The sequence below is a fragment of the Mesoplodon mirus genome, assembly GCF_964341445.2.
Source record: "Mesoplodon mirus genome assembly, chromosome: 2".
Lineage (NCBI taxonomy): Eukaryota > Metazoa > Chordata > Mammalia > Artiodactyla > Ziphiidae > Mesoplodon > Mesoplodon mirus.
In genome coordinates this window covers 13,110,223-13,126,541 of record NC_138977.1, presented here as the reverse complement: position 1 = coordinate 13,126,541, position 16,319 = coordinate 13,110,223, and the positions used below count along the sequence as shown (strand labels likewise).

Below are 16,319 nucleotides of genomic sequence, written 5' to 3'. Positions count from 1 at the left end.
CTCTCCCTCCCCTCCCTAATACCCCTTTAGTACCACTTGACATACTAAATATTTGCATTTATTTAATGCATGACTCCCTCTTAGAACACTGCCTGGTGCATCAACGGCCAATCAACAGATACTTGAGTTAATGAATGTACTGTTTGAGGTTGGATTTTTTTAAAAAGTCATGTGCATAAGTTACTTTTTCAAGAAAAAACTAGCTAAGGAATAAATGTTCCATGTACTATTAGATGTTTATCATTACAGGACAAAGTCTAAACTTCTTTACTCAACGTACAGGGCTCTCCGTATCTGCCACGTAGTAGCCATGGGCAAGTCATTCAACGTAAATTCTGTTTCCTCATCCGTAAAGTGGGACTGTTACTAGTTACTTCACAGAATTAAGATTAAATGCAGGTGAAAGCACTTTTGTAACCCTGGCGGTATGAAAGTTACACAAAGCACATCGCTTCTCCCGTGCTTGGAATCTAGGAGTAGTACACCGCTTCAGCTTGCGCAGAAGACCTGAAATTTAAGGCGAGAAAAATGTGCGGAGCCGCTCTGCCGAAGACCGATCTTTGGCGCGGGGCGTGCCTCAAGGTAGTGGTTGCCAGGGAAACCGTCGGGCGTCCCTAGAATCCGAGCACGCGCGGCTGGCCAGCCCAGCTCGACATCCTTTCAGAGATAGCGATTGGTGGAGCTCGGGCCAATCGGAGAGGGCGGCGGGGCGGGGCCGGGCAGTGTGCCGGGAAAGGCGTTCCCGCCGCTTCGCTCCCCGACTTCCGGGTCGCGGTGCTTGCAGGGAGCGTACCGCGAGTAGCGTCGTTTCCGTTGCCGGCAGTTTGCAGTCGGGGAAACCGAGGCAGCTCCAGCTCCTCCTAGTTCTTCCCGTTCCCGTGAGGTGGCTGCTGTTTCTTTTCCTCTCGCCCGGTGCAGCTTGGGTGCGGCTGCGCTGAAGGCGCGCGAGCCCCGCGGCGTCCTACGGAAAGTCCCGCGGGGCTGCCGGGCCGGCGGGGCTTTGTGCGAGCGGTTCCCTCCCACTCGCGGGCAGGGCGCGAGCTGGGCTGTGCCAGGCTCCGGGAGGGGGGCTCGGCGGCGCAGCGGCTCCCCGAGGGCTGGGGAGCTCAGGCGCCTTGAGGCTGGCGTTCCCTCCGCTTGGCAGTTCGGCTTCTTTTGTCCTGATGAGCGCGGACCAGATGGAATCATTTTAAAATCACAGTTCAGCCAGTCTCTGTGCACTGATTCTGCACTGACCTGCGGGGATCTCGAATTTGACAGTCCCTCGGGAGATGATCTATCTGTGGGAATGTTTAAGGCAGGAAAGAGATGAGCATTTTTGTTTTTAAGTAACTCCTCCTGACTTACATTTCCCCGACCCCGCTTCATTTAGAAGCCGAAGATTTTTCTTATGGCATAAAGATTCAGTTTTATCGAGGGTGTAGTCTATTACTCTTCTTAGTATTTCTGCCGTTCACCTGTTGAATGGAAAATCAGCAATTAGCCACGGTGTGATCTACTCCGTGTTCAGTTTGTGTACTTCATTTGTAAGCCATACGTAGTGTTTTTATCTGCTGCCATCACCTGACTGTGGGACAGCTGTAACTGGGATTATCCACAGGGGTTAAGAAGACATTCTTTATACAAACAATTCTGATATATGGTATATTTGATTTAATTGTTGCTTTAGGTGGGGTCCTTTTGTTCTTGAACTGTTGAGCCCTATTCTCAAAGAATAAGAAATTAAATAGTGAACTGAGAGCTTGAATCTAAGTAAGTAGTTTGATTTTTACAGTTAATTGTTTAAAATGATAAATTAACCGTTTGGCCAGTATCATTTAATTAATCTAAGTGGAATATATTACACCTGGCATTATTGTCTTAGATGCCTAAACACTACTACAAAATAGACACAATGGAACAACATTATATCTATTAATATAATTTGGGATTTGATGAGTTGGATAAACTTATTTTTTCTCTTTTTCTAAATCCAATTTAAGGTCGTTAAACCTGTCATATATTTCCTTCTCCAGGAAAAAATGTTTATTTCTTTGTGGGAGTTCTTCTATGGGCACTTCTTTCGATTTTGGATGAAATGGCTCTTACGACAGATGACTGGAAAATGTGAATTGCAGCGAATTTTTGATACCTATGTAGGTGCACAAAGGACACACAGGATAGGTAATGTTTTTCGAAAAATGATAATTAAAAACGAATAAACATTTAACTCTGAATATTTTTCTCAGTACTGATAGTGACAATAGCGCTTGCGTATCACGATCAAGTCACTTAATCTCAGTTTCATGATCTTTGAAATCTCACTTTGAATCCTTCCAGCGCTAAAACTGATTCTATAGAAAAAGAAACTATTATTTAATTCTGCATCTGTGCAAAGAATTACCTTCTCTGGCTCCTGAAATTCATCAGTTTTACCTTAGATTATGGTTGCAGCCTACTTTCTAGAGAAAAATCTCTATACTTCTATAAGCCCTTTGAAATTTTCACTTCAGTGAAGGAGATCCATTTTTATATTCAGCATCCTTCAATCTTTTAATCTCTTATGCAGTTCATGAAAGAATAATAACAGGTATCTAGTGATCCCTAGGAAAGATTATTAGACTAAAAATCTGCACTGTCCCATACTGTAGCCAATAGCCACATGTGGCTCTTGAACACTTGAAATATGATTAGCCTGAATTGAATGTGCAGAACTAGAAAATATACTCTGGATTTCAAAGGCTTTATATGAATGTAAAGGTATCTCATTAATAATTGTTTATATTCATTGTATGTTGAAATAATATTTTGGATCTATTGGGTTAACATATATTAACATTACTTTTATCTGTTTCTTTTACTCTAATATGGCTACTAGAAAATGTTAAGGTACATATGTGGTTTGCATTTGGGCTTGCATTATATTTCTATTGAACAGTGCTGCTCTAGTACCTTCTAAAATTGATCAGCTTTCAATACTTACTTGAAAATATGGCTTTAAATTAGAACACAGGAAGGTGAGAAATACAATGGAGGTCATTTCTCTTTGGCCAGAGTGAGGCAGACCAGGGATGGGCTGCAGTTCATGTTCACTGTGTCAGATGGAAAATCATGACTTAACCACAGCCTCTTTTGTGTTGAACAAGTGTGCTTCAACTAAGAAATCAACCCCTGTAAGATTTGAGGAGTGCGTGTTGGTAGCCAAGACAACGGGAAGAATGGCAGAGAAAGGAGAGAGTGAGCCTCAGGGCAGCTAGATGATTGAAGTTTAATTACTTCCCTAGATTTTTCACAACTTTGTAGCTGACTTAAATTATTGCCTGCTCTTTTGATTTGCTCTTTTGACTGCTCTGAGAAGAGCAAAGTACCTCTTGATAAGACCTCTTAGTAGTATTGATTGGTTTTTTATATTATGGCGGAAGAACACTTTAAGACTTTATTTTGCAGCAAGAACATTTTTCTTGAATTTTTCAAATTGCTGAGAAAAGGAGACTGTTTACTATTTGCCAGAAAAATTTGTAAATAGACCAGTAAAAAACGTTCTTGTGATTCTTGAAGCAGAAAGCAAGAACGAAAAAGCTCTTTTGCTTTTTGTCTGGTTAGAGAATGGTTGTCCAGATAATCTAAAGTCTTCCTTTTTGCCCCTTTGTTGTATGTTTTGTTTGCTAGCTCTTCAAATATAAATGCTTACTTCATAAGGCTAACACATGAAAAGGTAGTATAGAGTACTCTCACTGTATTCTTAAGATGAGTTTCTGGAACCCAAGCTATTCTGAGGCAGCCGTGGATGAATTTACAGCAGTTAGTAGACACTTGGGGGTCCGCACAGATGATTCTGGGGAAATTAGGTTGGTTTTACCTCTTTGGCTCTGGTATGTGTGTTGGGTTGAGAATTTTGGAATCATACTGTAAGGATAACATTTTTAAATATTTGCTATGTTATTCATGTAGAAATTATATCTTCTGGAACTATTAAAGTAATTTATTACTGGCTTGATATTTATACTATTTGTTTGCATAATAATTCACAAACAGCATTTAAGTAATAATATTCTTTTCTTTTTTTCATTTTAGAAAACTCCTTGACATACTCCAAGAATAAGGTAGGATCATATCAAGGAGATTATTCTAGACAACTTAACTTGGAGATACTTTTTCTTTAAAAGAATGTCTCAATTTTAGAGTGAATTATTTTTAATGTCCTACTAGAAGAGTCTTTGCTGTAAAGAGTATTGAGTGAAATTTTCCCACCTTAGAAGAAGTATTCTATTTTTTAAAACCTTTTTTTTTCTGTGTGTGTATGTGTTTGTGTACACTGCTCGTGCACAAAGAAGGTATTTGAATAATTTTTTTCTGTTCTGAGGTTTTGCTTGTTTATTTTACCTCAAAACTTGTTAGCTTTTGGGAAAGCAGGGTCTTAGGGGGAAAACTTTCTCATAGACTGTGTCCTTAGGATAGGTTTGGATAGTTATAGAAAATCCTGGGTCATGTACCTTTTTATCCAAAATAAGTCATACCTCATACTGTTTATTAGCTGCTGCTGTGTAACAAACTTATAAAATCTCAGGGCATAGGTTTATTATATAAATGCATTATAAATAAATGCATTATTTATTTCTTGCTCATGTGTCTGTGGGCCAACTGGAGAGGCTCTTCTTCAAGCTGGTGCCAAGTTCAAGTCTGTTGCAGTTGTCTCATTGTGGGACCTAGGTTGAAAAGGTACCTGGGAAATATTCTTCTCACAGTTGATCGTTGAACATCCAGCCACAGAGGCATATTTTAAGTTTTCTTGTGTCATGTCCATTAATATCCCTAAAGTAAGTTACTTGGCCAAGCCCAAGTCAAGGGGTGGAAAAATACATTATGCCCACCATGAGGCCATGTTAGGCATGTGGGTATATAATTCAATTACACAGGAGTGAAAAACAGGGACCAATAATTTGGTCTACCACATGCTTCCCTATAGTGCTTCGCAATTTTTTTTCTCTATATATAGATTATTTGGTGTGGCAAAGTTAAGAGTATGGAACATGTAGACCATTGTTTGAAATCCCATGGTAGATCACAGCCAGCATTAAACAACAACAACAACAAAAGGAATGGAATAGAAAATAATTAGAAAACAGCGGTCGTAGTAAGGTTAAATATGGTCTCATGAAAATTTAATTTTAGTTATCTGTGTGTGCATCTATCTCTGTTTTAGATATCCGTATATATGTTTGTATTTGGTCATGATGTACAATGTGGATCGAGAATATAGGGTCAAAAATTGTTGATTTGCTACTGTCTAGTGATATTAATATGAGTTACTGCTTCATGCTGGAAAGAAAATGGACACTGCTGAATATTGCAAGCATATCTGTTAAGTTTTGGAGAGTGACCTATAAAATAGGTGCTTTACTGATTTAGTTAGTCTTTTATTTATGAGTGGCCAATGTGGGAATAACTCATATACATGAATGAATACTGGGGAGGGGAGAAGAGTCTAGAGTCCTACCCCTTTGTTTAGAATCCTATAAAGTGATAAATATTCTTTTTTTTTTTAATGAGACTGTAGGGATCTAGATAGTTAACAAGTTGCTCGTTCTAAAAATTTGCTTATACCTATCCACTCGTATAGTTCCATTAATTGAAACTTTGGATGCAATTTCACAAAATAACAATATCATAAATTGTAGATGAACCTCTGGAGGGTTTCTGGAACTGGGAACTCACTTTCACATCTATCTGTGTAACCATCATTACCAAAATTGATTGTAATGACATTTTTGGTCGTAAAATTTACTTATGGGATTTTATATGTGGTAAAATTACCCCAAACTTAAGTGGGACTGCACACAAGATGATACTTTTTAAGAACTCTAGTGCCTTGGTCAAATCCTTGAGCGAAGATTTGAATGATTGCCATATGTTCAACATTCCACCAGGGTCTTTGGTATATATATAAAAAAAAAAGACTGAAATCAAATGTAATTAAAAACAGGCATTTAGAGACAGAAGAGGTAAATGTGGGCTGAAGTGTTTGGAGGCTTTAAGGTAGTGGTTACAAGTTAAAGAAAATAAAATGTTCATTATCTTTTATCTCATTTACTGGCAATTAAAGTTCACTTGAAAAGTAAACATTAAAATTGTATTCTTATGAATTTATTATTTAAAAATATAAATTGCTAATTGTGTTTCGGAGGGCATACTAAAAAGGAATAGTCAACAAATGGGTAGTTAAATACTTACGGAATTAAATCACAGGAGCTTTGCTTTCTTGTGGTTTTAAATCTAAGGTAAACTTGTCAATAAGCTAATAGAGGAAGTCTCATCAGTTTAAATATACAATTTATAGTGTGTATTGTGTCTCATTTGTATATTTCATTTACTTTGTAGGGTAAAATTGAATTCTGATTTTGTGATATTTCTATTAACCTGCTCTACTTTTATATTCCTATGAAAAAAATCTGAGTTCAGATTCTGATTGTATCACTGTCTAGTTGTTTGTGCAAGTTACTCATTTTCTCATTGTCAGAGGAGGTATTAATATCCACATGGTTGTTTCAGGATTAGAAATATTATTATAATGAAAGCAGCCTAAGAGAATACCCAGTACCTGATAGGTATCACTAATATTATGTTAGTGATGATGGGATTAAACCAACATACACTACAAAATTTTTAGAAGTTTAAAATATGCATGAAAACCTCTTAGTTATTTAAATACTTAACATTACCAATGATTGCTGTGAATAAAAGTGATTTTAATCTATTAAGGCCAGTTCCCTAAAGCAGTGATAGTGTGGTCCTATTGGGTTGTGAATTGTTCTGTAGTGGAAATTCTTTCCTTGATTGTTAAAAATTGAGTCTCATTTGCTTGTATTTTACATTAGGACCAACCACTTATCAATTATATATTAAGGATTACTAAAACTTTGGGATTTATAAATGAAAATGAAAACCTTTTTAGAACTTGAGGAGTCTAGTTCAGTATTCTGCTAAGAGGTCTGGCTGCTATTCAATGTATGGTAATGTTGCAGAGCTCCACTGTACTTATGCATATATGGGTATTTGAAAAATTTGAAATTTAGGGAAAGAACACTTTGTCAGTCTAATCATGTTTTTGATTGGCTGTTGTTTGGTTAGAGCTGCTGTCTTAGCTCTTAAATAGTAATGATAACATTCTAGCTATTGAATGATAAATTAGTTTTATAGCATCAGTTTACTTGTCTGTGCATTGATGGTATAGTAATGCACATTTGCATATCTTTTGGTCTCGAATTTTCCAAAATTAGACTTTAAGTACCTAACCTTTAAGTATATAACCACATAGGCATTGTGGTTCAAAAATGAAACATTCACACTCTGTGGTTACACTAACACAAATGTATATAAAATTTCCCCAGATTTGCTTGCATGGTGAAACTCACTGTTGATGTTTGTTGGCTATAAATATAATTTGGCTAGTCATATAATTTGTAACTTACCATCAAGGTAGGTATAATAAAAAAAGACTAGATTACTTTTATGTTTATTGAATGTTATTTTGTAATAAAATCATATGCATAAGCATATATTATTTTCTTACAAAATATATGATAAGTGATTTGTATATGTTGCTTTCTTGTTGTTTATTATCACCTCCTTTTTCTTTAGCTCTAAGGTAAACATCATTGGGAAAAGGGTCTTTGTATACTTACGTAGTTTTAGGTTAAAAGAGAAAGTTTTAGAATTGCTGACCTAAGAAATTCTTTAAGTCCTGTATATTCCAGTATTGAATATACCTTCATGAGCTCCGTGAGAACTTAGACGATGTTGGGATACATGAGAACTTAGAAAATGTAATGGGTTATATTTCTCCTCCATCCAGCTGTTATTTTGTTTTTGATTAGGAACCAAAGATCTACCAAAAGTTTAGAGAATAAGACAGAGATTGACAGATGGATAAAAAAGCAAGACCCAACTAACTGAATGTTATTTCAAGAAGCATACTCGAAACGTAAAGTCACAAACGAATAGAAATTAAAAGCATATACCATGCAAACAATAAGCATAAAAAAGCTTTTGTGGCTTTCTTTTAGAAAATATAAACCTGGAGTGTTACTGGAGACTAAATCTTTTTTTTTTTTTGGTAATGATAAAACGGCTAATTTATCAAGAAAACATAACAGTATTAAATGTGTATACACTTATTAACAAAGCTGCCAAATACTTGAAGCCAAAATAGACACAGCTAGACGGAGAAATATATGAACCCACAATTGTAGCTGGAAACTTTACTGCATTCTCTCAATAAATGATAGTACAACAAGAAAATCGGAAGGCTCTATACAATTTGAACAATACGATTAACCATCTTGACCTAATTGACATTTATAGAGTGCTACACCCAACAAATGCAAAATACATATTCCCAAGTACATATGGAACAGTCATATATAAATATCATATACTGGGTCTTTTAAGTCTCAGTAAGTTTCAGAGGGCTGAATGCAAACAGAGTATGTTTTCTGTCTCCAACAGCATTAAGTTAGAAATAAGAGGACTTCCCTGGTGGTGCAGTGGTTAAGAATCCGCCTGCCAATGCAGGGAACACAGGTTCGGTCTCTGGTCTGGGAAGATCTCACATGCCACGGAGCAGCTAAGCCCGTGTGCCACAATTACTGAGCCTGCGCTCTGGAGCCCGTGAGCCACAACTACTGAGCCCACATGCCACAACTACTGGAGCTCACGTGCCACAACTACTGAATCCCACACGCCTAGAGTCTGTGCTCTGCAACAAGAGAAGCCACTGCAATGAGAAGCCCATGCACCACAACGAAGAGTAACCCCACTTGCCGCAACTAGAGAAAGCCCGCGCGCAACAACGAAGACCCAACGCAGCCAAAAAATTAAAATAAATTAATTTTTTAAAAAACGAAATAAGAAAAATATAACATCTAGAAAATCCCCAAATATCCGGAAATTAAGAATCTGAGTAACCCATGGATCACAGAAGTACTCACAAGGGAAATTTAAAAAGAGAATTGAAGTGAATGGTAATGAAAACGCAACATATCAGAATTTGTAGAGTACACGCAAAGCAGTTTTTAAAGGCCTGAAATCAACGAGCTACGCTCATACCTTAAGAAACTAGAAGAGAGAAAATTAAACCCAAAGTAAATAAAAGAAAGGATATAATGAAAATAAGAAAAAATTAACAAAATAGTAAACATAAAAATAGGAAATATCACCAAGCTCAAAAGTTGATTCTTTGAAAAAATTAGTAATATTAATAGCCCTCTAGGAGCACTGATCAAGAAAGAGAGAAAGCCCCAATTGCCCATATCAGGAATGATAGAGGGGGCATCACCACAGCCTGAAGTCACTAAAGTATAAGGAGGTTCTATGGACAACTTGATGCCAATGAAGTCCATAGCTTGGATGAAAGAGACAAAGTGCTTGAAAACACAGTTTAGCAAAACTAACACAAAGAAATAAAACAATTGAAATAGCCATATACCTAATAAATGGAATCTGTAATTTAAACATTTTGCACAAAAAAATCTTCCAATATTAGCTTCACTAGTGAACTCTTATCAAACATTTAAGAAGAAAAAAATAATACTCCTATTACATAAGCTCCTAGAAAATCGAGTAGAAAGAAACACATTTTATGAGGCCAGTATAATCCTGATATTAAAACCAGACAAGGACACTGTAATAAATGAAAATTACAAATCAATATCCTTCCTGAATACAGATACAAAAATTCTTCATTAGCAATTTGATCCCAGTAATATATAAAAAGAATAATATGTCATGACTACATTTTCAAAATCAGTGAATGTAACTTACCACATTAACAAAGTAAATTAGAAAAATAAGATCATTTGAGTAGATACTAAAAAACTGTTTTGGCAGAACTCAATACCCATTCATGGTCAAAAACACTCAACTAACTAGGAGTAAAAGGAACTTCCTCCTCCCATTAAAGGCCATCTATGAAAACCCTGCAGCTAGCATGATAGGTATGCAACACTGAAATATTGAATGCTCTCCACACTCAGTTGGGAACAAGGCGAGGATGTTTACTCTCCTTTTATTTGGCATCGTGCTAAAGGTCCTAGGCAGTGTAGTAAGGGAAGGAAAAGAAATCTAAGACATAATGATCGAAAAGAAAGAAAGAAACTGTCTTTATTAACAGATGACATAGTTTGTGAGTAAAGAAAATCCTAAGAAATCTATAAAAATTACCAGCATTATTGATAAATGAATTTAGCAATGTTGTAGGACACAGTATGTCCCCGTATGTTAAGAGCAAACTTTTGGAAAACAAGAAAAGAACAGTTCCACTTACAGTAGATCAAGAAACGTAAAATACTCAGGGACAAATATACCGAAAGCTATGCGAGATGTCTGCATTACAGCTCCTGTTCCTGAGAAAACTTAAAATGGAAAGATATACTGTGTTCATCAACTGGAAGCGTCAGTATGCTTAAGATGCTGATCCCCAAACCGACCTATGGATTCAATGCAATTCCAATCAAAATCCCAGCAAGCTAATTTTGAAGGGAGTGGCAAGCTCATTTAAAGTTTATACAGAATTTTAAGGAAACGAGTGTAGCCCAGATAATCTTCTCAAAGAACAAACTTAGAAGATTGATACTGACTTAAAGACTTTCTAGGCAAATAGATAAATATAACAGACGAGAGAACAGAAATAGACCATACATAATTTTTAACAAGGATGCTAAAGCAATTCAGTGAGGACAGGGATGTACTGGAAAACCAATAACTTGTGCTGGAACAACTGGATATCCAAATTGGGGGAGGGGAGGCTCCTATCTCCCTCTACACGTGAAAATTAATTTGATATGGACTTTAGACCTATGTTTAAACCAAAACTTTAAGGCTGCTCAAAGAAAGCATAGGAGAATATACATCTTCTGCCATGGGTTAAGCAAAAATGTCTTTTAGAGAAGACACAGCATTACCATTTAAGTAAAAAAAAAGAAAAATTAGACTGCATCAAAATAAAATCTACTGGGCTTCCCTGGTGGCACAGTGGTTGAGAGTCCGCCTGCCGATGCAGGGGACACGGGTTCGTGCCCCGGTCCGGGAGGGTCCCACGTGCCGTGGAGCGGCTAGGCCCGTGAGCCATGGCAGCTGAGCCTGCACGTCCGGAGCCTGTCCTCCGCAACAGGAGAGGCCACGACAGTGAGAGGCCGGCGTACCACAAGAAAAAAACAAAATAAAATCTACTTATCAGAGACACCTTTAAGAAATGAATTGGCAAGACAAAATATTTGCAGCACATATATCTGATTAGGGACTTATATCTCGCAAAGAACTTTTAGAACTCAGTAATAAAAAGACAACACAATTTTTAAAAGGACAAGAGCCTCAAATAGTCACTTCACAAAGAGAAAAAATATTATTCATAGTAGTCTAAAATTGGAAGCAATGCGAATACCCATCACCGAGAGAATGAGTGAGCAAATTGAGGTGTATTCATACAATGGAATACTACTCAACAATTGGAATGAACAAATTACTGATGAAAGCAAGAACGTGGATGAATTCTAGAAACGTTATGTTGAGCAAAAGAAGGCAGACACAGAAGAGTACATACTTTATGATTCCATTTATATGCACACCACAAAGTTATGGTGATAGAAAGCAGAACAGTGGGTGCTTGTTGGGGGAGGGATTGATTGGGAAGGGGCATGAGGGAACTTTCTGCAGTGATGAAAATGTTCCATATTTTGATAAGGATGTGGATTATTTGGGTATATGAATTTGTCAAAACTGGTCAAACTGAATATGTAACATCCATTCCTTTCATTGTATTTAAATTAACCTCAATTTAAAGAAAAGTAATGGAATAGCTGTACATGACTTTTACTGAAACAGTTGCCTTTCTTAAGGTTTTCATCTGTCAAATATCTCCGTTCGATAATTATATGTCTGTTATCTCTTCTATACAGGATATGAGAAAATGAGTTAGATACAGTCTCTGTCCTCAGAGAATTTTCCACTTAATATATAAAAATAACTATACTATAGAAGGTGATAAGAGTCACAGAAAGGTTACAGGTACATTATTATGCAGATTCCAAGAGAGGAGGTTACTTCCACTTCAATAGAATCAGGGAAAGTTTCCTGGATCTGGTATGTGAGCTAGCTTAGCAATGGGAAGCATTGATATGTCTAGAGATTGGGAAAAGGATCATTCCAGAAGAAAGGCCCAGGATATGCAGAAGCATAACTCCAAGTATGATTAGATTATTTTGTCTGGAGTATAAGGAATATCAGATGGAATTTTGATAGTAGCTTAAAGAGGGATAAGAGTTAAAGAAACCTTATAAGGGTAAAGAAGGCCTGAACTTGCTTATTTCTTGAGAGGAAGGATCCAGTGGGCATTTATAAGACATATTATTTAAGAAATCTGTTTTATAATGCATAGAAAAAAAGACTGGAAGGATATCTGCTAATCTGTTACCAGTGGCTATCTCTGGTGGTAGGATTGAGAAGATTATTTGACTCTTCTTTTTGCTCTTCTGCATTTAAAATTTAAATTTTTTTCCTTCTGCATTAAAATTTTTTTATGTAAAAAATGTTTTATATTTTTATTATGTAATTTTAGAATTTTATAAAAAGTATTTGCTTCATAAGCATACTATGGTGGGAGCTTATTTGCTAAGAACTCATTGGCTTAGAACCTCTTGATTCTCAGTTAAGGAAGACTCCATCTAATACATCATGCTGCTTTTCTTCTATTTTATGTATGTATGATTTTAGCCCTACTGAAAATTTGAAACAAATTGGGTTTCATTTGGTTTTGCATTTTAATACACGCATTATGAAGTTGACTAAATACCTCAAAACATACTGTCCTTTTTCAGCAGTAGGGGATTTTTCTCATTCAGCTTTGTTTCACACAAATAGGTCTTACAGAAAGCGACACTTGTTGTTCAGAATGAAGTGGACAGATGTGTTGTAGACATAATGAAGGAAAAGAATATTAACCCTGAGAAGGATGCCAGGTATGTGTTTCTACGGTGTTCTCATGTATCGTATGCTTACATCCTGTGAGGCTGGAGATCTCACACAGCTGTGAAACGTTAGAGCTGAAGGGTTTGTGGAGATCATCTAATTCAACCCTTTCACTTCACTAGATGAGGAAGTGAGGTCCAGAGAGGTGAGTGATGGAAGCAGAACTAAAACCTATATCTCTGGGTTCCCAGTGCAGTTTATCATCTGCCTTCTCTAAGGTAACTTACCATTACTTTCCCAAATTTAAATAATGACTCCTGTGTCCTTCTTGTCCTTCAAAATGCAGTTCCTCTGTCCTCCTCCAGGAAGGTCCTCTCATACATTTAACCCATTGTACTGTAGTCATTGATTTGCTCTTGTTCTTCTCCAAATAAATGCTGAGTTCCATAAGAGGACTTGACTTACTACATTTCTGTGTTCCCAGCACAAGTATATCGAGACAGTAAATACTTAGCAAGCTTTTCTTCATTTGGTATTTTCTTTGTAAATATTGAGGAAGGAGTAATTTATTTGGGCTGAAGCAGGGGAGGGTACAGGAGAGAACTGTGACGATAGGTCCACAGAAGAGGTAACGTTTGAGCTGGACCTTGTTGAATGGGTAGGGGAGGACATTCCGTGCAGAGGAAGGTGCCAACAAGACACAGAGTCCTTGAGTACCTGGGAATGACAGGGAGTCCTTTGTAGCGGGAGCGTTGAATAGGCACAGAGCAGAGGTTGGAGAAGTGAGTGGAGTGCAAGATCAGAGATACATTGCAAGGAGGCTCGCATGCCCCACTGAGAGATTTAGATGTTGTCCTCTGATTCTTTTTTTTTTTTTTTTTAAGCAAACAAGCTACATTATCAGATATGTATTTTAGGAAGATGAAGGGTAAGTTTGAAGAAGTGGGAGGCTGGTAGGAGGAATAAAGACAGAAAAGTCAGGAAACTGAGTCATTCAGGCAAGAGATGATGAAGCCATAAATACACCAGGGTAAATGGATATATATGATGAGGGCTTTGAGGGACATTTCAGAGCTAGAAAGGATAAGGGCTCAGGGACCTTTTGATGTATTGTTGATGGAGAGGAAGGTCAGAACTCGGAGCGTTCTAGCTTGGGGATCTAGTGCTTAGTGATTCCACTAATGGATTTAGAGTTGAGAAAGAGCATGCTTCTTCAGGGAAGATGAGCAGTTGTGTTTGGAAGCACGGGGAGAACGTGTCACGGCATTGTGTGTTGCTGTATCCTTGGAAAATTAGGTCTGCTGGTAGCGTCTCACAATAAAGATTTGGGAACACATGAGATTGCCCAGAGAAAACATGGAAAGAAGTGAACGAATCAAGGATTTACAAAGTTTGCAGTTTTGGAAGTTTGCCTTTCCTACCTGTCTTGCCCTCTTTATAGGCCCTGTTTTATCACATCTTGCATGATACTTTGTATAATGTTTTGTGTTTACAGAGGCTCTTGATGCTTATTGTATTAAACCAAAAGCTAGGGAGTGCTTTCTAAATAGACATATGAACCACAAGCTATGGAAGGCATTACTTTGTTGCGATAAGAAGGTACGATTTTTTAAAAATAATAACTTTTATCATTTTCAGTTTTAAAATCTGTATGAAGGCATGCTTACTACAGATATCTGGTTATAAACAGCTCTATTTGGATGTAGAAAGTGTGAGAAAAAAACCATATGATTCTGATAACCTGCAACATGAAAAGCTGCTTCTCAAGGTAAGCTTTGGTGTTCTGTATTTGGAGTTACACTGGAAAATAAATCAGGCTTGAGCTAGTGAGGCCTGTGTGGAGAATCTGGAGGCTTACACAGCCATCTGATTTCTTTGCCTCTCAGAGAATTTTATATTGGTGAAAGATTTTTAGTTAACTATTTTTATAATTTCCTGATAGGCATCAATGAAATAGATTCAAATTTTATTTTAATGCTTTTAATTCTGAAATAAATTATAAACTTATAAAGGGAGATCTTTTCAACTGAGAAATATGAGTCCACAAGCTTCAGATTTTTCCCCCTACTTTTTATATAAATCCCCATATAAATTAGGCATTTTTTCAGCTTACTCTTGAATTATGAACATAGATGTCCCTTTTCAGATTATTTTGTCAGATCTTTTGGGATTTATGAAATGTGCCACATATTGCCACAATAGATTTAAAAATTAAGAGAGTAAAGAAATTTACTTAGGACCTTCCTATTTCTTATTTCTGAAGTTAAAATGCATAAGGCCAGTGAGATGCTGAAATTCGAGAATATCAGGCCTGGAGTAAGCTTTCCAGATTATCTGATCTAGTACCTTTATTGTAGGGATGAGGTTAGTTCTAAGGCCTAGAGGAGATGAAGTCATTTGCTTTAGAAAGATCAATTCTGAAATAGAGCTGAATCAGCTGCCCATCCACTTCACCTATTCTAATTATATTTTTAAATGGTTATAGTTAGGGAAAATAGCACATAGCACCTGGTGTTAGGAGTTTGTTATAAACTAAAAGTGCTGTGGAAAGAAACAAACGTTGAGAGTATTCAAGTAACAGTAAGAGACAAGTTTAAAAACAATAAAACTTGTTTTCAGGAGGAGATAAATATACACTTCACCTAATTTTAAAATTCAAAATAAAACTTGATTTTGTCAGTGAGGATAATAAAACTACTCAAAGGACTGTTGCTGCGGATTGAATTTTTATGTTTCAAGTGTTAACATAGTGCCTGGCACTCACTAAGGCTTGACCTCTTTATAGCTTCCTCGTCATCATTATTCCCTTAACTTCAGACCCTCTCTACACAATACCTTCCCTTTAGAGAAGGGGTAAGACCCGAGTCCTAGCATTTGAGTCAAGGGAATTTTCATCTTGGTGATTCATCATGAAACTCATTCCGAGGTGAAGAGCCAGTTGCTGGCAGTGAATCACCCAGCCTCACACATGCTCAGCAGGGTAAGGGGCTAAGGAGATCTGTCTTTCTTTAAGTACAGTCCAAGAGGCACCTTCACTAAAGTTAACCAGTGTTTAATATTCAGAATCCAAGGTTCCACCTTTGCCTATGAAATCAGAATCTTCAGGGGTGGAACCCCGAAATTTGATATTTATGCATGCTGAATTTTGAGGTTTAGTGGTCTTACCTTGTCTCTCACCACATCACTGAGGCCTCATCCTTGGCATAATCAAACCCTTGCTGAGCTCATGGAGAGAGGCTAAGGTGAGCAGGTGCATGTGTGAGTAATGAGAGAAGGGACCAGATAAAACCCAGTCTAATGATTGGATTAGCTTCAGGGCCAGAGTGCTGACCCTGTCTTACAGTAAGGTCACAAAGTCTTCACATTTCATTCTAGGTAGC

At 37.2% G+C, this 16,319-nt stretch overlaps 1 protein-coding gene across 3 annotated transcripts in view; it reads left to right on the top strand.

Annotated features, from left to right (window-relative positions):
- Positions 1–778: 778 nt before the first annotated feature.
- The window catches only part of ELMOD2 (ELMO domain containing 2), a 28,555-nt gene continuing 13,014 nt past the window's right edge, over positions 779–16,319 (top strand). Inside the window, exons 1-6 of one of the 3 annotated variants that reach the window (XM_082611634.1) lie at positions 779–883; positions 1,670–1,752; positions 2,016–2,163; positions 4,054–4,082; positions 12,892–12,989; positions 14,578–14,707. In XM_082611634.1, the coding sequence (XP_082467760.1) occupies positions 2,022–2,163; positions 4,054–4,082; positions 12,892–12,989; positions 14,578–14,707 (399 nt within the window). In that variant the 5' untranslated portion in view covers positions 779–883; positions 1,670–1,752; positions 2,016–2,021. Of the gene's footprint in view, positions 884–982; positions 1,003–1,669; positions 1,753–2,015; positions 2,164–4,053; positions 4,083–12,891; positions 12,990–14,577; positions 14,708–16,319 lie in introns of those variants that run through there. The other 2 variants (XM_082611636.1, XM_082611635.1) reach the window with 2 other exon arrangements.